The following is a 26,206-nucleotide window of genomic DNA, read 5'->3' on the forward strand; positions in this document are numbered from 1 at the left end:
CTTGAAATAAAACTCACCACATCAGGTAGCTCTGGTCTCTGACTTCAGACAAGTTCTCACAGTGGTGAGAATGGCACTTGTAAACGTGGACATAGTCCACTTCAGTCTCTAAAACAGGAATCACAGTTCAACTGTATGCCCCATATCCATCTATCTACCTCTGTATGTAAAAAAGGTAAAGCATAATAGCACTCAGATACTATAGATAGAAGTGGGTTTGAATGGTTTAGGTGATGCATAGCCAAGAAGTAAAAAATAGCCTTTTAAGATAGTCTTTACTTACATATATAAATACAAACAATGGATAAATACCAAGTAGAAACCACAAACTAAAAGAACCAAACCACAAACACCAGTGTTGTCAGAATAAATCTTTTGCATAGTAAATTTAAAGAAACTTACGTGCAAGGGGTTCCACTTCCCAGCCTTCCAGCACAGCACAAGGGAAAGGATAAACAAGCAGAGTAAGAGAGGAGGAAGCAGTCTTTGAAGTCACTGGTATAATTCAGACAGAACAGCTGAGGCTAATAATTTCTAAAAGCAGAGCAGACTAAAGCATGCCTTCCAGGCAAAATAGAGCTCGTGAATGCACTGTCTGTCACAGATGGAGTGGCACATTCTGGGCTCTGCCAGTGCACGGCTCAGCTCTCCAGTACATTCATAGATAGCAATTTTCTGGAGAACAATCCCATTCACTTTGGGGTCAGTCACATCAATGTGCTCTGCTCTTTAAGGGCAAAGTATCATGACTTTACATGATCTGTAAGGATTAGTTCTACCATCTGCACATAAGCCCTGTATCTGCACAGCAACTGTAATATATTTCTGGGAGTGACATCTTCCTGTCAAATGTACCACTGGCAGCAAGACACTGAACTCTAGCCCAAACAGTCTTGCTCTGGGAATACTAGAAAGAGAATACAGAGTTCTTTGCAATACCTCGTTAATACCAAAACCCAGAGGAGGCTGTGATCAGTAATTTTGCCACTAGCAAACACAGCAGAATTTCATTTTGTATTATATTGCTTCATTTCACTTCCAGCTGTGAAATGAACATTTTGCTAACAACTACTGTAAAGAAGAAAAACAGAACTGGCAGCCTCAAGAAAGCAGTTTACTTGTTGGGTTTCTTTAACCTGATTTCCCTAATGTAGTTTAGTTCAGTGTACTACATTGTAAAAAGGAAGTGCAGAAGCACATATAAAGACAATCACTATACAGAGTATATTAACTTATCTGACAATCATTAGGAGTGGGAAAAAGTTTCCAGGAAAGGAAAGAAGATCTAAAACAAGATGTGTCTTTAGTAGCATATTATGGATTAGAAAAAAAAACCAAACCCAAACAAAAAGTGACCTCTATTGATAATGGAAAACTTAAAATCATGAAACAGAACAGTGCTGTCTTACCTTGCCCTTTGAAATAGCTTTGTAGGCTGCCTTTATGATTAGGTAAGACCAAAAACAGTGCAGAATTTGAAGAACCATAAGCAGCACATTGAAGACCCACAAGGCAGGAAAATTGCCCAGAGCTTCATACAGTTCAAACAACGTCGTATTTAATATCCTAGAAAAAAAAAGGGATAGAAAAATAATAACACTTTCCTTAAGCCAACAATCTTAAAGAAGTTATTTTTAAATAAAAATGACAACCACTTCATTAGATGGGATCCACATGGACAGTTGGTTTTCAAAATAATAGTGACTTGGACTGAATCACACAGGTGTCTCCAGAGAGAAACAACATCAAAATGTTGCTTTCAATATTTAACTCGATTTGTAAACATTGCATACAGAAAACAAAGGTCTTCAGTGTGCATTTCTTCTCTTCATCTATACAGCTAGCAGGTGTTGGTTGACTCAAATAACTCCTTCCCTGATTGATAAAAAAAATTACTGGCCCCCATATTAGCCATTGTTCTGCACCAAATCTGATTTGCACACCACTTAAGTACAACCAAGAGTGAGGCTTGGGCAGTTAGATCCAGGACAGGGGCAATGGGACAGTGAGGGGAGACCTTATAGCAGCCTTTTGGTACTTAAAGGGGGCTTATAAAAACATGGGGACAAACTTTTTAGTAGGGCCTGTTGAGATAAAACAATGGCTAATGGTTTTAAGCTAAAAGAGGGTAGATTTAGACTAGATTTAAAGACGAGGATGTTTACAGTGAGACTGGTAAAACAGTGGAATAGGTTGCTCAGAGAGGCTGTAGACTCCCCATCCCTGCAAACATTCAAGGTCAGGCTGGACAGGGCTCTGAGCAACCTGATCTAGATGAAGATGTCCCTGCTCACTGCAGGGGGATTGGGTTAAATGACATTTAAAGATCCCTTGCAATCCAAATCATTCAATGACTCTAAGAAATTCAGGCAGTTCTACACATTTGAAACAAATTTTTGAGAATCAGCATTTCAGACGCAGGCAGTAAACTGATGTTACAATGAATTCTGAAGCTTTGTGAATACAGCACTAACTTTCTGTTCAAATGCTCTGCCACAGCAGGTGATTTCAACCTATCTTAGCAAACAGCCTGAGAGCAGAGTGGAGAACAGTCAATAGAAACAATGACATTTTAAAAAAACAAATAATGATTTAGGAACGTCTGTTAATTAGGGGGAGAAAAATAAGGCAATACAAAGATCTGTCAAACTTCATCCACTTTCCCTGCTGACGCAGAAATTCATTAAAAACCCCCTGCTCCTGTTTCACATCCACCATCCCCGCTGGTCACTAGATGGCGCGTTCAGCCCGCCCAGCACCGCGCCCCGGGACCCCGCACGGCTCCCGAGAACTCGTGCACATCGACCTCAGCTTTTGCATAAACAACATTTCCCACAGCCCTTTCCATCAATGTAAAACCAGTTTAAGTAGTGCTAGTATGAAATATGTACAGACAACAAATCCGGAATAGAACGTTTAGTGGTAATTATACATGCCCAATGTGTGTAACTCCATTGATCAAAAATCAACCAGTGATTTCTGATACACTGGACTTAAGACTGCAGGGGTATTTCATAGTACTTCTACCTTTTCATTTTTGCCTTCTTACAGAAGCTGAATTTTTATAACCTTCCTATACAGCTGTGTTTTTACACAGTCTTGTGCTTATGGTGTGAACAGCAGAAAATGTTTTCCAGTTTGCAAAAACTCCATCATATTATTGCTTCTGTCAGGTAGAACTCTTCAGTCTCAGCTTTGTGCAATTTGTTCTGCCAGGGATAGCTATATTTGTCACAGTAACACCCCACTTTACAGTTCAAGGGGACACTCATCATATCAAAACAGACGTGGAGTCAGCACTGTTCAACTTCACCAGTGCTTACTGCAGTTCTAACCATTATATCAAATTCAAACTTGAAATCAACAACTCCTGTGTATAAAGTTACCATTGTTTACACTCAACTGCCTCTATGTCTAAAACTTTAAATGCCACAGAACTGTAAATGAGGCTTCTGCAGGTTTCTGTTTATATTTTATTTACTGGACCAAATTCATCTCTGGGCACTTCCACAGAAGTCATGTAAAAAGCAGCACTAGAGATGAGTTAGTCTGCTCTTGCAGAAGTCAGGAAGAAAGCGCGTCCAAAAATAGCGCTTTGGGTATCAGAAACAGTCTCCTGTGCAAATGATTCATATATTGTGTATTTGATAGGGAAATAAGCCTCAATGAAAAAGAAGACTTCTTTCTAATCTGTTATGTCTGGCAAACTAAGGACAGGACTGGCATTTTCTACTAAAGCTGCAAAAAGGATCTCATTAATTGCCCAGCAATGCTAAGAGGGTTCAGTGGTCTGATGTGCAGGCTAGGTGTTCACGTGGAGCTAAGGCTATGTCTAAGCACCTACAGAGCAGAAGCTGAGTGAAAAACAGAAAACTACAGAAGAAATAGAAGTAAGCAAATAAACTCTCAAAATAAATAATTTCATATTAAATTCTGAAATGGGGAAAAATTCAAAAGGTTATGAGTCAGAATATACGGAGAAATTCTACTTGTAGAGACTGAGGAAGAAAGAGGTTAGACCATTTTCCATCAAATTTACTGCTTCAAGTATTCAATGGAAACATTTTAATCAACTACATAAATAATGGGGACTGGAAATAGCAGCACGAAAATAGATTACATGGAGGAGAAAGTGCCTATAAGATGTATATGCAAATAAATCTTAGATTCAAATACTCAGAAAAGCACTTATATCTGTAAACACACTTGCTGGGACTTTTCAAAGCTCTCCAGTGATTAAATCCCAGCTTTTCATAATGAATGGTGAAAACTTTGATTCTTCGGTATCTGACTTGAAGCAGCTGGACTTGATCTCACAAGGGAAAATTATTTTTTAAGCTGCAAGTCTCTACCTTTCTGAAAACTTTTGTCAGCATTTCTCAGATCTTTGCAATTTGAAACTAAATGTTAGTTTCTGCTTTTGAAAATAATTTCTGGACTGTTTATTTTTCTGAGCCCCTGGAAGGTTTTGCTAGCTGGAGAACATGACACAATTTCATGGAAGGTATTCTTCCCTCATTAAATGCATCCCAAGGAGGGTTGTGCACCTGGCTGTGTGAAGCACTCAGTTTAGCATCTTGAATTAAGCAGCATGGCTGATGAAAGCAAATAAAAATAAATTCACCACTTAAGATCCAATCTACTCTTAGAGAAATCTGTGGTATTTTTTCAGCAACCCTGCCACAATATCTGAGCCACTGGGAGAGATAATCCTGTCGTTACTGTACTACCACTCTAATTAAACACTCAGAATAAAATGGACACATTTTCAACAACTACACCCGCAACACACCAACAGTAACACAGGTTTTTCCTCTAGTCTCTAGCTCTTTATCTAGCCAGCGAAGCAGTACTTGGGACACTAGAGGTAACAGATCCACACTGACTCATTAACATTACAATCCCCTCCCCCAACTCAGTGGGCCCAAATTCAAGCTCTTGGGTATCAGCTACTAATTCTTGGCAAGTTGATCCCTTGTCTTGCACCAAGGATGAAAGGAAAACCTGTATATTAAGGGAGTTAAAGAAAGAGAGGAATGCATGGAAGAGTAAAATCCTTATCTATATTGTCTGAGAACTGACAAAAATGTTCTGTGTTTGCTTCTGAAAGGATCCTGAGAGAAATGAAAAGAGGTGAAAAGGAGGATCATGTGAAAGGAGTAGGTATTCTTCCAGACAAGCAAGAAATTAGTGATAAACTGCAGAATGATGCACAGCTGGATGATGGGCACTATTATCATCCAATGGGAGCAGAAACTGTGCTGCTGAAATTAGTGCTACTGCAAGCTGTCTTCCCTTCTGCAGCACTGTCCACTGCCCAACATATTCTGCTGCAACACGCTGAATTAAAGTCACCTTGTTAACACAACACAATAGATGGAAGACTCAGATATGACCAAGGACAGCACAATACTATACCAGCTTGTCTAAATAATTCAGAATAAATGCCTTTATCCCCATTATGTGTATAACAGACAACAATACTCTACTGCACCAAAACACCTGTATTGGGACACCTTTCAATACTGCATACATTACCAAGAAAATACATAATTACATTTATGTAATTATGTAGTTACATTAATTATCCCATTTAGTGCAAGTAACTCAACAGTAGTCCTACCAGCAACACTTCAGTATTTCTGCCCCTTTTTAAAATTTTTCCTTTAAAAAACCAAACAATTGCACTTTCTTCTGCCACCAAAACACAGCAGTTTTTTCTTCATTATATTTGGTAAAAAGTGACTATGACCAGAGAATAAAGAGTCAGGAGTTCTAAATTATGGATTTAGCTGTTATATTAACTTATATGATCTAAGAAATTTTCAGATTTCTTTACACAGTTCTTTTTTTGTTAAAAATGGGCACAAAGTACTGGCACATCTTGTTGGCCACATAAAGATGCTGTGAGAATAATTAGTGTGTTTATAAAACACTGTGGACTACTTCCTTAACAGATGCCATAAAACTGTTAGGTAGAAAAAAATATCACACAGATAAATGAAGAGCAGTGGAGTGTGAGAGTACATGTGTGTGCACGTGTTGATCAACCACAAGATGATAAATCAGATACCTTTCATCAGTGGTCAAGATTCACCTCTAGGATTTAGACCTTGATTGAATCTAATAGGACTGCATATCCCAGGCTGTCCTAATTACTTTTAATGACAGTGCGACATAACAGACCTTACACCCAGATGTTTCTGCATGAAACTTCAAATGAGTTAAACAACTTTTTACCTGAGAAGTGTATGGAATCATACACAAAATAGTCATCAAATTCAGGAAACTTTGGTTTACAGCACTCCATGTACCAGAGTCCTCAAGCTGCAGTGCAGTTAAATATTTAATTATAGCAAATCCAGTACATAAAGGGCTATACTGCCAAGTTTTTCATCTGAGTTTCAGCTTGGCCAGCTGCTGTGTCTACATCACTGTTCTGCTTCTTGGTTCTTGCTGAGTGGGAGAACAAGCTTGTTTCCCTTTTCGGATCCTGCTGTCTCTTACATTTTCAGCCCTCCAGAGTATCAGTGCATGGCAAATACATGAGAAGTAGCAGAGACCCACTGTGAACAGAGAACAGTCAGATGAACCAGTCACCCACAAAGAAGCAATGAAGCAAGGAAAGGACTGGGGGAGAGAGAGAGAGATCATCTTTCAACAGCATCTCAGACTGATTCATCAGATTGTTTGGTTGGTGATGCTCATTACCCTCCTTCTTTTAGAGAGCTGATGAAAGATCTCTGCAAAATGCAGTGACAGAAAGAATATAAATTATTGAGTCAGTATTCAGAGCAACATTAAATCCACACACTTCAATTTTATCAGTGAGGTCACCACCACGTGGCATTCTGCTCACCACAGCAGCCCTGCATCAGAGGATCTCCTGACATGGTACCAACACCTGCCCAGCTGCTGTGGAGATGGGTGGCTCCTGTCCTAATTCTAATCAGAAACAATATGTCTTTGCAGAAATTACAGCCCTGCCTCTGAGACTGTGTTATTGTAAGTCCTGTGTGCAGATCAATAGGATTTCCAATTACTTAACTAAAATGATGGAGCAGGCAGGAAATTATTCATGTTTGATGTACTGTAGTAGAGACCTGATCAAGCTGTCACTGTCCTGGTTTCAGCTGTGCTTTTCACTCAATTCCTTCTCATCAGCAGTTACTGCCCATGAGCTGATTTTGCAGCCACTGGTATGAATAGTAGTATTTACACTCTTGTGGACAGAAAAAACAAAGACACAAGGTCCTAGGCACTCTCACAATCCAAACTCAAACCTCAGAAGAGTTCTTCATAGACATCAGGATATGGAGTGAACTCAAGATTCCTAGCAAAATGTACTTATACTCAGCAAGATGTTGTATCAGTAGTGTGTTATGGCAGAATGCTTGTGTAAAGGCCTATGATAATAACTCACAAGCACTGAAGAACTGTGTTATACTAAGAATGACACTTCCAAATCTGAAAATCTTCAAGCACATATAAGACTTGTATATGAGCAACAGAGAACATGTATCAAGATCCATTTTCCTGGACTGCATGTTTTTCTCCAAAGAGGAAAAACATTTGTTGTAAACTATAGTTTCCAATCTTTGCAGAAGAGAGTATCAGAATATAAAAAAGCCATCCTCCTGCCCCTTTCTGTGGGCTGAAAATAAGTGCAGTTGTGCTTAACTATGTGCAACATCAATGTCTGTGAAATCATCCCTGAACAGTTTTCAGTTTAATCCAATTTTCTTAATAATTATTTATACTTTCAGAGATATTATGGGTCAAACTCTGCTATTGTGCAACAGCAATGAAAGCTATAGAAGGTGCTCATTTACACGGGCACTGGGTTTTTCCCAGGGTGCTCAGCCACAATGACCCCCTCCTAGCTGAACATGAATGAGACGCCAGCTCCATCACGGCTGTTGATCACGGTGTTCAAAAGTCATTTACTATTTCAAGCTGGTAAGTTAACTTACTCTCCTGCTTTTGCAGAGCTATGATTTTTACATCCCACATATGTCAGAAGCTTGCAGTAGCATTGTTCTGCTTTTGTATTGACTCTGTAGCACCACATAATATGTGCCAGTAACAGCAAACCCTGGTGCTGAAGATATCTCTAAGAGAAAAGGGGCTGAGAAGAGGCAGAAGGTTTGCACAAGTTCAAACTACTTACCTGAGTTGATTTAAAAGTGGCTAAGATGTCTGGCCACAAGAAAAACAAAAACAACCATGCTGCTTCCCTTGGCCTGATACATTTATGCTTGGCAGAATAATTCTGAGCAGGAGAAGTGCCACTGCACAGGTATCTGTTCTGTTTCCAATTGGTGCACAGGTTTTAGACACAACATTTTTCTTAATAAAAGAAGTAAGAACATTGACTGAATATGCTACCCTTGACAACAGAAAGCATTCTTATAACCACAGATTACCTTCTGTAGAAACTAAAAATGAGGATAAGAATGGCTTTGGAAGTCTGATGAAATCTTTTTTCATATAATTTCTTCCTGCTGTGGTCACATGAAAATTTTAAAAACGGCAACACTGAGCAAATGCCGCTTTTTGTTATTTACATTGCAAGCCCATAATGGTGAATGACACCTCTAACCTTTCCATTTCTTATCGCTTCCCTGTAAATAGCTGGAGCAGTATTAACCTGGTACTCCAAAGATTTCATCCTTGCTTCTTGTAAAACTCCAGAGGACTGAGTTTACAAATGCTGTAAAAATTTGAGGAAATAAAATAACTAGGCATTAGAAAAGATAACATCTGAAAATGTTCTGTCAGAAGCAGATGGGATGACAACACTATATACACTCTGCTAAAGAGCTAGGACAAGAGTTCTGAGTAAATTTATAGAGCCTTAGTTAACTAAACATTCTTTTTAATCCATAAATTGAAGTCTATGAATTCTTTGAATATACTATTGTTAGTTTGCCAAAACCTTGTTATTAAATGCTCTTGATAAACTGATTGATTATAAGTTGCCTTATAAACAGACTGAAATGTAAGCACATCAGATAATTTTTGCTAGTTCTACAGCATCCACTCAATGACAGTATGAATAGCATCAGGAATCAAGTATCAAAATTATAATTTCTTCTTTCAGTATCTGCTACCCACAAGCAACATGTGATTATGATTGTGCTCTGATTTAGACAATATTCTGAGCAAAAGAAGCTTGAGACAGTGTCAGAAGAGACCATCTTAACAAAAAAGTTATTTTATTATCCTAGCTAGGCTAGAAAGGTTTACAATCCAACAAGAGTAAGTAAAAGCAAATCGTGTTCATTCAGAGTGCAGACAAGGTCTGGGCAGCTGGGATTCATCTATGAATCTGAATTCTTACTATGTGAAGTACCTGACCAGGACTCTTGCTTTACCCACTGCCTACGTATTGCTTTGGCACTGTAGGGTGCTTTAAAGGGTAGATTGGAGCTTTCTGTTTTACCAGTATGTTCAGAGGAGTGAGGCAGAGTGACTCTGCTGGGGTCCACATGCTGTCCTCCCACACAACGCACGTACTCCAAGGGCCAGTCAGGAGAAAACGTGCCAGGAAAGAAAACCAGCATGAAAGACAACAATTCAACTTCACTGCTTGTTAAGAGCTGTACAAACCCAGCCAATATCAGCTAAAGAACAAAACAAGGAAAAAGGGTCAGCAAATCTTTGTAGCAGCTGCTTCTTATAGGGGTTCTGCACTGCCCTATTGCTCAGAGAGAAGCTGATTCCAGGATAAATGAAAGAGAACAGTGCACATTGGCAATAGTGTATCTGGAAACACAGCGAGTGCATTAAGGACAGGGCTGTCTGTAGGTCTGGTAATAAATAACCAGGGTTCATTACAGCTCACCATGGTGAGCAGAAGTTAATTGTAACTCATGAAGAATCACACCAGGCTTGTCTCGTTCATGCAGATACTCACTGCCAGGTACAGGCAATTACATATCAGCCATGAACCAGACTGTGTGTACCGTCATGAGAAAGCTTTAAAAATGAAAGAATAGCAAGGAAGAAAGTTGTTTTTCTGAGGACTGGCTGACCCATACTCATATAAGGTACATTGGCACCAAAATCTCATTTAGACGCCACACACTGCAGTTGATGAGAAGACATACACCTGAAACAGCTTTGAATTTTAACATTAAGGATTATTTTGTTCTTTTTTTTTTTTTTACCCAGAATATTTCCAGACTCACAAACAGAAGATCCAGCTAAGATGCACCTACTGGCTTGAAACAAGACTATACCAACTAATCAAAGTAGTTGACTGTCCATCTTCACAGCTTTTCATGTGATACAATGCTCTGGATACAGACAGTCTATGAAGAGACCAAGAACAGAAGGGCATAATAAGGACTACCTGGGTTATACCAAATTTGCCCATATGAGAACTTGTGTCACAGCATATGCAGAACATGACCTCAGCCCTCTATAACCTGCTTCAATCAGGCTTTGACTTGAATCTGCACTGTTAAGGCACTGTTACATTTCTCAGTGCATGCATGTAATATGTGCATGCTGAGACCCCACAGGTTATGTGAATGCGACCTGTTTGCTTCTGTCCTTGTCTGTGTAATCAAATTACGGCGTGAATACACAGCTCCAGGCACACCACAGCTGCAAAAGGCATGCCAAGGGGAACACAAAACTGCCACAACATGGCATCCTCCACAGCTTTTTCCTTGGAACCAGCCTTAGCCCAAGGCTGCTTTTACTGCCTGGGTTAGGGTTTGATTACTTGTGTAATCAAAAGAAGTGAAAAACTCCAGAAAACTGCATGCTGGTAACTAGTCAGAGCAATTTGAAAGAGCCTTAACTTAACTGGCTTGGTGCCTTACCCTAGTAAACAAATATAAGCCCAGCTTCCCTGAGAGCTTGAAGTAACTGCTTTACCCAGCCTGATTAGAGTAGCCAAGGGCTTGTATAATTTATATTAATTTTTAATTGAGATTGTTTTCATTCTCTCTACAATCCTGGTTCACCTGAGAAGGCAACGTGTTCCCCCTGACTCATGGAGAGTTGTGTTCTATGCTGTAATTTGCTAGAACAGTGATTATGTGCAAGTGGGAGAATTTCACAAGCAAAATGTCTTGTCAGTGAAAATAGCAGCTTTACTCCTACATTCACTTAGCAGCAGGAGGCAGAAAGCATCCTGGGGTTTTTGAATTATTGCTGAAATGAACTCCAGATGCCTGCAGAAAGACTGCTAAATATATACCTAATTGCCAGTTTCTTTTGTCTTAGCCCTGCTGTTAAACACCCTTCAAACAACAGCATTTGATACATTCTGAATTCGTTATGAGCACCTTTCTGCACCTTTATGAAATGGCACTTGTGCAAAGGGGCAGCACACCAGCGCTTCGGAAGTGACGTCTCTGCCAACCCGTCTCGGGCATTCACCTTCCTGCGCGGGGGAAGTTTTCTTATAAATCACAGCCTTGCTTTTACATTACATGCACACTGATTTTATACCTCTCAGCCTTTATGCTAGAAAAATTTGCATATTTATGTAATATTAATCAGGCACCAAATTTCGCTATTTTGAATTTTCAGCAAAGGAGAGCAAAACTATACTTCCTGGCCTGCTGCCACTCCAGTGAGTCATCTTTGCTGACATGCAAACTAATAGAGCTGAAGATTTAGAATTGCTGTTTCATAGAGGAAAAGGATTTGGGAGACAGAAGCTCATGTATGCCATGGCTCATCCCTGCCAACTCTGACTCCCACATGCATTGCTTACAGTAGAGCCGAGAACAATGAAACTGCCTTTGGCTTTATCTAAGGGATAGATATGCACAGAATATTTTGAGTTGGAAGGGACCCACAAGGATCGAGTCCAACTCTTAAGTAAATGGCCCATAGATGGATTGACATACATCAAGGCTTTGGTTGGCAATAAAAGGGTCTTAAAAAAAATCAAAGAATTTTTTTTATACCACACTAAACTATTTGCGTATTCAAATAAATAAATGTATTTTTCATTGATTGAGGGATACACTGGTTTGGGCTTCCACAGACTTCGTTTTCTTCATGGTAGGTAATATAGGGCTATATTCTGGATTTGTGCTGGAAACAGTTTCAGTAATTTCAGGATGTTTCTGTTATTGTCGAGTAGCGCTCACAGAGAGCAAAAGCATTTTCTGCTCCTCACACAGCCCTCAGTGAGGAGAATGGAGGTGCAGAAGGAGTTAGAAGGAGACACAGCTGGGACAGCTGCCTCCGGGGATATCCCACACCATATGGTGTCATGCATAGCATACAAACCTGGGGGAAGAAGGAGGAAGGGGATCACATTTAGAGTGTTGGTGTTTACATTTCCCAGGTCACCATTACAAATAGAGCCCTGCTGTCCTGGAGATGGCTGAACACCTGCCAGCCCACAGGAAGTGGGGGATGAAAGCTTTGTTTGGCTTTGCTTGTGTGCACAGCTCTTGCCTTAACCTATTGAACTGTTTTTATCTCAGCTCATGAGTTCTCTCACTTCTACCCTCCTGATTCTCTCCCCATCTCACTGGTGGGAGTGAGTGAGCAGCTTTGTGGGGCTTTGTTGGCAGCTGGGGTTAAAGCATAAAGGCAGAGGGATGACCAGGGCAACCACTCTGGTTGTGACAGGGAGCACACAGCACACTGTCAGCTGCTGCATTCCTGTCAGTGGACAATCCCTGGCTCAGTCTTCCTTACGCTCTCCCTTCATGTATTTCTACACTGATAATACCCATTTTAAACTTTCTCTTTTCTGTGCTAAACCACTCTGCCTGTCTCAACCTTTCCTCATGTGAGAGGTGCTCCAGTCCCCTAATGTATCTCAGTGACTGCGTGCTGGACTGTCTCCAGTAGCTTTGTGCCTCTCTGATACTGGGGAGGCCAGAACTGGACACAGTGCTCTGCATGTGGCCTCAGCAGGGCTGGTAGAAAGGAAGGGTCACCTTTCCCAGCCTCTGCCCACACCCCTCCTGAGGCAGCCCAGGGTTCCACCAGCCTTCGTTACCACCAGGGCACAGAACTGGCTCATGTTCACCTTGGTGTCCACGGGAACCCCCAGTTCCTCTGGTGTGAGGCTGTTTCCTGGTGGTCAGCCCCCAGAAAATACTGGTACAGGGCTCTGCACTGCTTTTGCTGAACTTCTGAGGTTCCTGTTTGCTGTATCTCCAGCCTGTTGAGGTTCCTTCCCTTTGGATGGCAGCACAACCCTGGGGTTAGCAGCCATTCCTCACAGGTGGGAACATGCAAACTTGCTGAGGGTGCACTCTGCCCAATAATCCAGTAATTATGTAATTACAAGCCAGTAATTTCATCATAGCAGGTTATCAGGTTGGCCAAGTATGAGTTCCCCTTTGCAAACCCATCCAGCCCTCATCTGACTAAGCCTTCCCTTAAGCACAGTCATATACTGAAGTCTCCAGTGGCAGAAATGCACTGGTGAAATTGGGTCCTCCCTCCATTTCTCAATATAAAACAGAAAGCAAGGGTCAGGTGAAATCCTATGAGCAGGAATGCCATAATTTTTCCTATCTGAGATCATGGAATTAGAAAAACCAGCTTATTTAATTTACAGAAATTCAGAGAATGGTCCAGTTGGATTCAAGGAAGGACTGAGGAAGGAAAGCAAAACTGTTTAAGAAAGAAAAAAATGCTCCTCGAAGAAAATAACAAGTGTTTCTAAACATGGAGTTTGTGTGCCTATCCATTTTTGTGTTTTGTCATGTTTCTTCACCAACTCTCGACACAGTAGGAACCAGGCATTATGACAATATCTTTAGAGTCATCAAATGTTAAATGAGATTTCCACATTGTAGGGTTAAGCAGAGCTGATGACACAGCTCCCTAAGAGCATCTTGGTCTTACCCTGTTTGCATTAACAAAACCTCAGAGATACCCTTAGTGAGGTTTGCAAAGGAAACTGTAGCAGGGAGGTTGACATTGGCATCTGTAAATCCTCTGCATATCTGAATAAGGAGCTTGGTGGTAATCTAAATAAACACTACAAAGGGTACAATTTCTGTCATTCTTGCTGCTTCCCAAAAACAAAACTGTCACTGTTATCTTCTGATGCAATGAAAGACCTCTCTTACTTCCCTAGAAATACAGATATCTGTGCCAGTCCTGTTTATAAGAAAGAAAGGATTGAGAATAGAAAAGAGCCAACGGCAACACCTTCTCTCAGCCCTCTTCACATATAGTGCACAGGTTGCAGAAAAACTTTAAGGCATTTTTACAATGAAGTATATCCATGTGTTTCCTAATTAGCCATCTGCCCCCTGGATGCAGAAGATCCCAGCTAAAGAACCAAACATCTATGCTCAGTCTGTGTGCACGCATGTCTGTGTACCTACAAGAATGTGAGCACATGCAAGCAGCTGACTGTCTGGGAAGGTGTGAGATTACAGTAAGAGCTGTGTAACTACCTTCTAGACAAAAGTGTTACACAGCTGCCCCAGGAGCCCAATTCAAAGGAGAGGTGGAAAAGGAGTAGCCTGCAGTATTGCAATCTGCATGGCAATAACATCCTTACACCAATTTCAGCAGGCCAGACTTCACTTACTCCACTGTGCTTTTCTTTAAGATGAAAGTGTTCATGAAGCATGCATTAAAAGCTATTGAGAACATTCTAGCTTCAAGCTTAGCTGCTGGTTGGGTTTTTTGGTGACTAATATTTTAATTTTCCTCTCCTTTCTGCCAACATCTGCTAGTCTGAAGTTATGCTGTCTCCAACCCACTTCTAGCTTAAAACCAGCAGAAGGTCCAGATGTTTCTCATCTAGCACACAGTAAACACAATGGCACTCTAGCAAAGAGGCTATTTCAGCACCTGGTTCTGTCTGAAACTCTCCCTGGTGCTTTGGGAAACAGAGTAACGGCAGTGAATAGTTTTCAATTATAACATAGTTATTTCCAAGCTTGTTTGGTGCCTAGAGCTTGAGGAAAACAATGTCCTTACTCACCATAAGGGATATATGCCAAGCCTACTGACAATGAAGACAACGGCAAATGTAAGGAACAGAAGATCACTCAGTTTTTGACACTTGCAATAGTTTGCCATTTTGGCAGCCTGCAAAAGAAAAATATGTCTTTTTACTTCCATGAGGACAACTGAATTCTCTTGTACTGTGTATAAGCTGCAAGAAAAAGAAGAAATCAAATTTTTATGAAATCCCTAACATTTTCACTGGGCCACCTCACAGTGATCTTGGAACTCCTCTCCACCAACCAGCTGGAAAATATCTTCTTTAGAAAAAAAAATCAAACCAAACTACATAAAACTAGAGTATGTATTTAATTTCTTTATTTCCCACTCAATTTCATTTTTGAGATTCTATGATTTCAGATTTGCAAAACTCTTTCTAAACCTTTTATTGAACCCCAGTATGTTTATGGTGTCTTTGTCACCAACCTCTTTACCTGCTTATCTCTCACCTTTCCAGTATGCTCCACTGGTATTTTCAGCATCCATCTACCTTCCATGTACCCCATGCTCTTTGACCTTCTAGTAGCTGCTATACATAAACTTTGTCTCAATTCCTCCAGTACACCCCATATACTACATTTTTCTGAAGCATCTCTTCTTCCTTTTCTGCCTATACAGAACAGTCTCCACCTCAAAGATTATACCCCTCCCCTTCAAGTATTTACCCAAGGCTCTCTTTTTAGCTTCTGCTTTCTAACTTGTTGTCTTATGCGTATATTTACATGCTTTTCTCACTTGTCTTCATGCAATCTGCTGACTCTTTCCCAGGGAAGGGCTCACTAATTCATTACTCTTCTCTGAAACTGCTAATTAAAGCACTGATCTTCCCAGAAGTTTCTTTACCCTTTTCTCCCTGAAGAAAATGGTATATAGGGAAGGAAGCTTGTTTAAAGATGTCTGTTCTGCTCCCTGAGTGTTAATGTGTGCAAGCAGTTAATTATTTTAAAACAACATCTGCTTTGAGACAGGGTCAGTCTTCACGTTTTCTGCTAAGCGTATCCAGAGAGTCCAGTTAAGTCACTGGGAACTCTTTTGTGTCCACTTAAGCCACTGGGAACCCTTTCAAAACTCTTTTCTGAGGGGACCTGCATCCAGCTCCCAGCACCCCAAAAGATACTTGTGCAGGCTTTCCAGAGTACTAAGAGGGAGCAAAATTACTACAACTATGCATACAGAATACGATTCTGAATGCAGAATTCAAACCAGAGAAACAGATAATCTGGATGCCAAAACCAAACGTGCACTTTTGCTTGTTACCCAATTTCTGAAATGTTCCCACTAAAAACCTGAACATGAAGATTATTCCTCACTAAAGAAACCAAGTTAGGAAGCACCCAGAAGGAAAGCCACCACTGCTGTGAAGAAAACATAACCCTTCTGAATCAGCTCAGTTTTCTAGAGGACACATACAAATTTCCTAGTGGTTCGTACTCACAGCCTAGTTTAAAGGAAAAGAGAACACTTTGGGGCCAGCATACAAAGCAGAAGCATTACTAACTTCCTTGCTTTTCAGATGATGGAAAATTCAGTCCAAGAATTCTGGCTGTATTTCTATGGTGGCAGTCTAAAAATCTGGTTTCATAGTGCATGAAGCTGATATTACTATAGCAACTTGTAGTAGCATCAAGTCATTTCTCAAAAACAGTAGAGCTATTGGGACATTGGTTCTCAAATAACAAATTACAATAATTCTACAAATTATAGCAATAAAGAAAGACTACAAAAAACTACAATATGCTCTTGTTGGATGGAATTTGGCCACCTAAGACAATAGAACACAATTTTCTGAATTAAAAAAAACATTACTACAACTAAGGAACACAGCATTTCAAATTCCTGGAAGTCCTACTATGGCTCTTCCAAATGTCCAGACACCTTAATACCTGTGAAAAAAATCTCACCTCCAGTATTATCACCAAGGCACACTACATTTTGTAACAAGAATAACAAAAAATGGTGCTTTCCAGCTTTCCAGTGGATATGCTTCATTATGAAATGGTAGATGGAAAGAGTCTAGTGCCCTCCAGAAAGAGCTTTTCATTTTTACAAATATGTAATAGGTAACACAAGTCAGGTGCACAACTGACCCATCATGGCAAGCTATTTAATCAACTTCTTTTGCAGTTTGATAGTTTTCTTCCTCTGCACTGCCTTTCCCCTCAGTAATGTCAGCAGTATGCATGAGTCCATCTCCTCTCATATGGCACCAGTGTTGTGACTCACTGCCCTAGCAGAATTTCCAGTTAAACCAGACTGAAAGAACTGACTAGAAAGACCACTTATATATGTGCCTCATGAGGAAGCATATCTGAGCAATGTTTGCAACTCTGGTGGGAATACCAGCAATTTCTCTTCATCTTAGTAAATGAACAGAGGGTAAAGTTTTAGCTAGCCTAGTACAGCTGCTCTCTAGTGTTTTTATAGTTCCACAGACACTGGTCTGATCCAGAATAAACATCTTTAAGTACTTCTTTCTAGTGGTGAGAAAAGAGGAATGAAGAACGTTTAGGTGAAGTCACAGCTAGCTATACACATTGCTAAAATAGAAAAATAAACTTGCAAAGATGTGATTCTTTTTATCATGAAAACTCCATATTCTCTTTTGCTTTCTATCTCAGGCAGTCATGTGCCTTCTAGATAAAAAAAGATTAAAAAATAAAACCATATTTACAGCACCACTGAATCAGAATGGCAGGATCTTGATTTTGCAACAGGTGACTCATGCAGTAAGTCTATATTCTTGCATAATAGGTATCCTTGCAGGTACTTGAATAAAAATAATTTCAGACAAAATAGTTATTAACTTTGGAGGAGAGTTCAGAGACAGCCAAATTCTAGCATGACCCACAGCTCTCTAGCAACTGATGCAGATAAAGGATGACAACATCTCTACGTTGCCCTATGGAAGTTCAGACCAACTTGACTTAAAAGAATTTCAATCATCCCTTCCTCTCCAAATACAACTGCTGGTACTGGGAGCCAGCGGCACGGGAACCTGGCAAGTCAGAGGTCAGCTCACACTGGCCATGCCCAAATAAGCCACTAACTGTCCAACACCCTCTGCCCAGTAAAGCAGAGCAGAAACACACCATGACACCTTGATTCTTTCAGAGACAGGGTCATTGCTCCACACACCATGTCACAGGGGTTAAAAACCACGTGACTCACTTGCACCACTTTCCAGACTCTGCAGCTTCAGCTTTTGATTTTCCCATGCTGTATTTAGAATCTCCCTGGCATGCAATGCACTACAATCTCTGCTCTGTACAAGCAACATATCAAAGGAGAAACCAGAAATCAGAAATATGCGCTGCTACAAGTGCAAGATTTAAGCAAGGAAATAGAATATATTAATCACCATTACCATCTTGAACTGGCTTAGGAAACACTTGTTCTGCATGGCAAACATATGAATGATGACATATGAATGATCTCACCTCTAGGACAATATCAGCTGCATCATGGAGACATAAGATCAAGGTTCCCACTCGTGTCAAATTCGTTACGTATGAGAAGGTAATCAGGGTGACTGTTACAATGTGATGTGTAAACATGATTCCAAAGTCCTAGAGAAGCAGAAGCAAGGAAAAGACACAAAAACCAAAAATTCAATGAGGCAAACACTGATATTCTGTACTCATATACAAAATTGGAGGGTTGTTTCTTAAATCCAGCATTATATTTAAATTATAAAAATATCTACTTATATAAGTGTATTATACACCCTTCTCTATATTCCATTTAGGCTGAATAAAATAATCATTGTTAACCAATGCAAAAATATTATTGAAAGCTAAGCAATGGCCACACTTCTCAGTTCATAGTAATTTAACAAAATAAAATAAACATTTGCAGTTGAAGTTACTTTGAAAAGGCATATGTACATGCAAATCAAATTCCACCATACTTTTTATGCATCAAGTAACATATGATTATAACAATATGCATAACCAAGTGCCAAATAATGCACCATTCAGAAGAGAGAAAATAGCTACAAAGGAAGGCAATAGTGCACTAGGACAGCAGACACCTGCCAAGAACAACTGGGAGAATCCCAGACCCAGGCTTTTATTTGTTTGTTTTTAATCAAGTTGCTTTGTCTTCACACTGTAACAGGGTCAGGAAAGTCTTCAAATGAGCTGGAGCATCTCCTCCTAATTGGTTCTAATCCACTACCTCCCAAATGATGCAGGCTAGCTGGTCTCCACACCAGTAACTCTGTTATTTGGCCATGAAGTAACTGTTACTATTGAAAAATTTGGGAGTGGAGGCATTCCCAGAAGTAACATCACATTCCCAGATACTTGCCACAGGGCAGATAAAGCAGAGGGAACAACCTGCCTGCCTGGACTAGGCTCCCAGACTGATTAATGAGAGAACAGGACCTAATGAGACTCTTCTCAGCAAGGCACTGAATTAGTAAAAAATAAGTCTTGTTGCCATTTGCTGAACTACCTGCACAACTTTAAGGAAGTGATATTAAAACCCTTGAGATAAGATCACAGGCAACATTTAACTGGGAAGTTTCTCTATGCACCAGATGTAAAATCTGCAGCACAGCTCCCAGGAGATCTAGCAGCTCTTGTGCAGAGCTGTCAGAAAGGGGAGAAATCCAGGCAGTCAAAAGGAGCAGCTCCTTCAGGCAGCCTGCTCACCAAGTGTATTGGGAGCTGGAATTTGGCTTTCTGATAGCTTTTGTTGGCCAGTCCTGAGCTGTGGTAGTCTTCAGCTAAGTGGGCCACAACAGAGAAAACCAAAACTGTGCCTTTAGAGGGGCAGCACCTGGTTTGCAAAGGAACTGAAGATACCTGTGTTGGGCAGGAGGCCCTATGGAAAGGGCCACAAGCTCAAATTAACACAGGGGCAGCTCTGGAAAAGCAGCAACTCCAGCCCCCGACTGCACTGTCTGTTCAGTACTGAGAACCTGCACAGTGCTCCCACAGCTCTCTTTGGGAATGTAGCAGGCACCACTGGTTTTAAGGACGTGCAGTGCCCCTGCCTCTCAGCCCTAGCACATGCCTTCCCTGCAATGTACACCTGCAGTCCATGGAAAAACCTGCAGCCTGAGCAGTCTCACTAACTGAGGAGGGACAGGACCTGCTCCCAGCCTATCACTTATGTTTAATGCTATCAGGTGCTACAAGATCCTATTTCCTACTCCTCAGTAGGTACTGCCAGTACCTCCAACACAAAGCTGAGGAAGGTTAGGAGGGCAGGGAAAGGGAGAAAAGATAAGAAAAGCAGAGACTCATAAGCCAGTTTAGCATGTACCAAACATTTCCCAGCCAGGTTATCTGGCCCCCAGAAGCATGGAACACAATAAAATACATTTAGCAGTCATATCAAGCCATTGCTCTAAATCCATTTTCTTCAAGCAGACAGAAGAAAAAGACAATTAAAGGCTGTTTCCCTTTCTGCGTGTCCTAAGAGAAAACAAGGGTATGGCATCTCAGTCATTTCAGGAACTACAAACACACACGAAGATCATTTCACCACTTCACAATAATAAACCAGCACAGCACCTACCTTATTCCATGGGATTACAAGTAAGCTACTATTATTGCCCTATGGCCATACTGCAGCATAGCTCTTTACCTCCTTCACCTGCAGGCACTATGGCACTGTTCTTAATTTTCCTTCCAAATGCAATTATGTAGCACATAGGCAGTCCTAATGGGGCAAAAAGTCAAGCAGATGATCTCCTCTATTTTCACAGCTGACACATTCATGTTCTACAAATACCAGATTTCTAGTCCCTCTTGGATATTCTTCAAGGCATTCCTGACAATATGGATTATTCTTAAGAAATCCTAATGTTCTTGGGCAGCAGTCTTCTGCATTTTTGCATGACTCTTCTTAAAGAAATGCTGTCTGGGGAATGCCTGTAATACTGTTTCTTAAAAAAGACAGTTACTTGACTTTGACACCTCTGAAACAGAAGTGCTGGACTGACCTACAGAAAACGATTGGAAAAAAGTAGCAATGATAGAAATAAGACTGCTTTGTTATTGGGATTGCTTCTTTCCTCTGTGACACTTTTTAAAGACATTAATTAATACTATGCTCTGAAGATGGTACCTATTAGACTTTAGTTATACACAGTTTACTATCAGAGAAGAATAAAATGGAGATGAAAAACAGTAAGTACATTTCTCTTGATCTACAGTAAATAAAAGACCAGTTCTGGAGTAAGGCCAGTGCTGAGGGCTGCTGCTTCCAGAAAGGACACACTGCACCTCTCCTTCAGACAAACTCAGCTACATAAAAAAACCCACTTGGCTGAATTCCTGCAGTGCACAATACTGCCTGGACACTTCTGACCATCCCAGAATACAACACAGCCAACTGCTGCTGAATTTAAAGTATCTAAAACGATAACCAAGATTTAGATAAAAATATTCCTTTCACTGTAACATGAAAACATCAACAGCTTACTTAGGTTGAGAACTGTTAATCTGCTCCATATAAGCCAACTGTGAAATATTACAATAGTATCTGATATTAGCTGACAAATTTCCTGCTTCCTGTTAAACAGATCCCTATTTCATATGGGCACCATTCCACACATTGCAAACAGGGTGCATTACAAGGCTTCCACATTTTTTTAAACTCAGGCTTCTTTTAAAAGAGAACTACTATGGTGTTGCAATAACTGGTGTCTCTGTCAAGCTTGCACTCCTTTTTGCCAACTATTGTAAGTCTCTAGTACTAACGTTTTTCAGCTCAGTGGGTTTCCTTGGCAGCTTGCACTCCAAGCAGTTTTACTGTGTGACACCAGGACACAGCTGCATTTCTCCAATCTGATCTTCCTCCTTATCAATTCTGCTTACACTACAAAAAGAGCTGTCTCCACAGTGCAAACGGGTGAGTGATCTAAGAGGTCATTTATACATACGGCATCTCCAGTGCTCCCTGCTGGGTGCTGATAATGAAAGGCTTTGGACTTGCTATCGTTGCACTGCAGATGTGCTCCTGCTCTCTGCTGGACACTGCACATTTTCAGACAGAGCTCGTGCTCGGGACACTGCTTGGATCTGGTGCTCTGGGTGCAGGAGCTGTGGCTGGGGTGTCAATAGGCTCTTAGCAATTCACTTCCCCACCTCCATGTCCCATCCTATTTCCACAGCTGGTTGCCCTAAGGTTTTTCTGATAACAAGTACAAGTCATTTATATATAACTAGAAACAGACTTGGGCCCTGCAGCGTAACAGTTTAGTCAATATTACTCTTGATTTAAATTCATCTCCACTACATACAGCTCCCTTAAGCATTGTTTCAATCTGTTTGTGAAACAGGGAATTTATACTCATTTCAAGCTCATGGCTAACAGAATGTTTAGCATCTACAGACAATGCAAGCAGGGGACTTATATGTATTCATCCTAAATTGGTTGTTTTATTTACAATTTATCCTCCAATATGGATTTAAATTTTGTGGATGCTTTCTTGAGATTTCTACTTCTGGCATAATTTGTAAATCCAAATAGAGGAGTGTGTTTCTATATAGGTAGCTCTGACACAGGACTCCCAGAAATATACTCTGGCTCTAAGTGACAGGTAAGTTTATTCAGGTCATAATGCATCCTCTGTTTACTCTTTTCAGAGTTATGCTCCAGACAAAATTCTAATAAACAGGAATTTTTTCATTAGCATAGCCTACAATAATTTATTTAAATGACAGCTGAAGGAAGCACATAAAGATATTATAAAATCCTTACAAATGTTTAAAAAATTTAATTCTGAAACATTAAAGCCCCTGCAAGAATAGCTCAATGGACAGTTATTACAGAGTAACTGTTGTGCTGCTTGTTCTGCTATGGACTAGGATTCATCTTGGAGGAGAGAACTCGGAATATGGAACAGGTTGCAACTAATTCTGGAAAATATTTCTATTTGGATACAGTCTTGGTTTTTTTCATTAACAACACTCTAATAGCAATGCTCAGCTACATGACTGGAAGGGTAACAATTAAATATAACATCACTTTTTAAAATTAAATGTTTTTGCTGTCCATTTGTAGAAAAATCTGAAAGCCCTCATAGATCTTATCTCACAAAGTGATACTGTGAATTTATGAGGCCGTCTTGCCCTTTTCTTGGTCTTTCATTGTTTAACTCTTGGAAGAAACAGTACATCTACCAGATACTACCTGTTCAATTCCATTCAAGTCACTGCATGATAGCAGAAGGTTATTTTGGCTTCTGCTATTTGCCCTTCAATATTTTCTCCAGGCTCTTCTTTCCGTGTGCAGAAAAATCTCACTTTACAGCAACAAGGAGCAGAGGAAGACAATCACAGTGATGAATATCTGCAAGAGTTGAACACTAGAAAGAACTGTACTTCCAGTTCACCGCACCTGTGATACAGCTATTCCTCAAGTAAAGAAAATTATATGTTAAAGCTTAAAGCTCTCTGTGTTTTTAGTCTCATTGTTCTTACCTTTCTTTTGACGTCAATGAATTGAGAAAACATTAAGGACCAGTAGAATGACAATTCAACGATGTAGTAGTAATGAAGGTCAGGCATCAGGGGCTGAAAGATGGAGATGAGAAAAGGTTAAGAGAGTCTAACTGACGTTACAGGCAGCTGTGCTCTATAGGAAACATGTTTAATGACAGGATTATTGAATTATACAGAAACATCCTATGTGAAAAAAATGATGATGGTTGCCTCCTTCAAACTCTGATGGCTCTGGAAAAATAAAGCTCCCTAACATATTCTCTTCTAATGTTTTAGCCCTGACAATACTGTAATACCAAAAATTATGACATTGTCCATTTGGAACCCAGAACAAACTAAATTCTGAGTATTCCTAAGTCTATTTTGAAAGTTTACTTGAAACATCTTGCTGTATATCAGTGGATTATAAATGTGGATTTAAAGCATAGCAAAAAACCAATGCTAGAGTAGACTAGAAAAAAATTAATGCTAGTATATAATCTCATTTGTTCATTATGAAAATGTGGGCTTTGAACAGGGCTCTTTATAATAGAAATGCCTACTTTTGAAAAATTTAACCATTTTCTGGGGACATATTAACATTTGGAAAGAAGAAAATAAAACAAATTTTTCCAAGCATCTTGTCTGATAGACAATGTGGTTACAGAGTTGTTTCAAAGTAAAAGAAATAAAAGAAATTCACAACCAAACCCAACTTGGGGTAACTTCAAAGAAGGTAACTGGTCGTGTACATAAACACTTCCACCCTCAGCTAAGAGAGCCACTCCTAGGAGCTGCTCTAATTTCCATGCAAATGTGCCCCCATGATAGTCACACCTTCCATGGCAGCGATAGACAGGGACACTGGCAAAGGAGAATCTCCTGAGGGCATCTCCCAAGGGATTAGATAAGTCATCTCTAGAGCACCTTGCACTGGCACAGCTACGCACCCAAGCAGGGTATGAGCTGTTTCCATTGGCAAGAGGTATTTCAGTTGCACCTTTTATTCCCATTCCCTTTTGCAGACAAATTCTTTGCAGCTGAAAGCCAGTCCTTGGATTCCCAGGGAATGTGCTATGGGTGTTAATTTAATACAGACATATGCTTATGTTTTATGAAAAATATGTAACTCAAAACCCATCCTTTAAAGCCATCTCTTGGGCCAATATAACTCTTTTCTGAGTCAGAGGCACTGCCAACAGACTTTTAATTATGTGTTATTAAAAAAAGGAAAGAAAATAAGAGCTTGCAATGAACTGCAACTATTATACCCATTATTGCAAGGGAACTCACTGGGGAAAATTTCAAGTAAAATTTCAGCTGCTTTATTAACAACAGCATTAGTATTTCTAAAGCCATACATGGTGATAGTGTAGGGCAATTCTAAAGATGTCACAGATTCCTTCTTGGATCAATAGTGTGTTTAACTTAGTTCAAATATTAGGTTCCAGTTCTCCTTAGACTTAACCTCAATAGGTTAACCTGTGCTTATGGCTGTGTCATCACCCAAATGATCCATTTGACTATGTCTACAGTGAAGTCCAGCTGGATTTCTGCAGTGCGTTGTTAAGTAATTTAAAAAGGAGTTTTAGCAAACAAAAGATTAGAAATTTTATGTAGCTGTGGAAAAAATAACAGAACAAACTGAAAACCCAGTACTTAGCCCTGATTAGCACCCAGTAGATTTTTTTTTTTTTGAGACAATGATTTTCATAATGACTTTAATTTGAAAATTTGCTTTATGTCGGCTCCTCACCACTACCAGAATGATATTAGATATAGTAATTTTAGCTCCCACGCTCTAAAAGCTGTAACCAACTTTCTAAATGACCTTGTTCATCTGGTAAGTCTGGTAAATGTATATTCTTCAATCAGTAAGCTTCATAGTCTTTTGTTTTCAGCCAACGTCCTCTTGCATGTAATAACACAAAAAAAGTAGGAAACAGGGCTGAGAGGCACCAGCAACTGTAGCTACATCAATCTAAGAAACAAGTGTACCTGAAGTTTCTCAGGGACTAAGTTTCAGCACTTCCCCCATTCAGTTTCTGCTGCTGCTTCCCTAATGTTGTTCAGTTCACCCTCCTGGCTCTGGGTGGAATTTAAAGTCATTATTTCTTCTGAGGCTACATGACTTAATTCCCTCAACATTTCTCAGATCAAGATTTCTGCTGAACTGTCTCCACTCATCTATTTCCAACAGAGACACAACCTTCAAGAACAGCAGCATCCAAACACAGTTCTGTTCAGTCTCTGTTCAAGGGCTGTTGACTGTCACAGGGATTCATGTGTCTTTGGGACAATACTCTTATTCACACTTTCCAGTTGGGCAATTGCTTTTTTTTCCCCTTCCCTACTCTTAGGGAAGAAGAAGAAGAAAAAAAAAAACAAACCCATATATCCTAGACATATAGGGTATATACATAGCTATATATACCCTAGGTTGAATTCCTTAAACTGCAGACTCTTCTCTGGAGCTTTTGGAATTTAATGTATGGAATTCAGGTGTGACAGCTATGTTCATCTCTCCCGTCTTGATCTCAAGCAAGATGGGAAGAATCTAGCAACATTTTGAAATGCTGAGTAGCCATTCACACAAACACACTGGCACAAAGCTCCACCATGATAAAACCAGAGCTCTGCAGAAGTGTCATGCTTGGTTTTAGACAACACTGTAACTTTTACCTGATATGGATACCCACTCCAGCACTGCCTGGTATTCCAGAGCCAGGGTGTCTGAAAGGAAGAAAAAGCAAAACAAAGGTCAGTACAGACCACTTTGTGCTACGTGTATATATAAGTGTATACAT

At 40.1% G+C, this 26,206-nt stretch overlaps 1 protein-coding gene across 7 annotated transcripts in view; it reads right to left on the reverse strand.

Moving 5' to 3' along the window:
• CERS6 (ceramide synthase 6) overlaps positions 1-26,206 on the reverse strand; it is a 105,718-nt gene that overhangs the window by 6,370 nt on the left and 73,142 nt on the right. For 5 of the 7 annotated variants that reach the window (XM_064434578.1, XM_064434576.1, XM_064434582.1 and 2 more), the window contains exons 5-10: positions 26,082-26,132; positions 23,400-23,492; positions 18,399-18,527; positions 14,939-15,045; positions 1,410-1,566; positions 403-426 (exon numbers count right to left, since the gene is read on the reverse strand). In XM_064434578.1, coding sequence (XP_064290648.1) covers positions 403-426; positions 1,410-1,566; positions 14,939-15,045; positions 18,399-18,527; positions 23,400-23,492; positions 26,082-26,132 — 561 coding nt within the window. The remainder of the gene's footprint in view (positions 1-402; positions 427-1,409; positions 1,567-14,938; positions 15,046-18,398; positions 18,528-23,399; positions 23,493-26,081; positions 26,133-26,206) is intronic. The other 2 variants (XM_064434579.1, XM_064434577.1) reach the window with 1 other exon arrangement.

This window comes from Passer domesticus, chromosome 10 (genome assembly GCF_036417665.1).
Source record: "Passer domesticus isolate bPasDom1 chromosome 10, bPasDom1.hap1, whole genome shotgun sequence".
NCBI classification, from domain to species: domain Eukaryota; kingdom Metazoa; phylum Chordata; class Aves; order Passeriformes; family Passeridae; genus Passer; species Passer domesticus.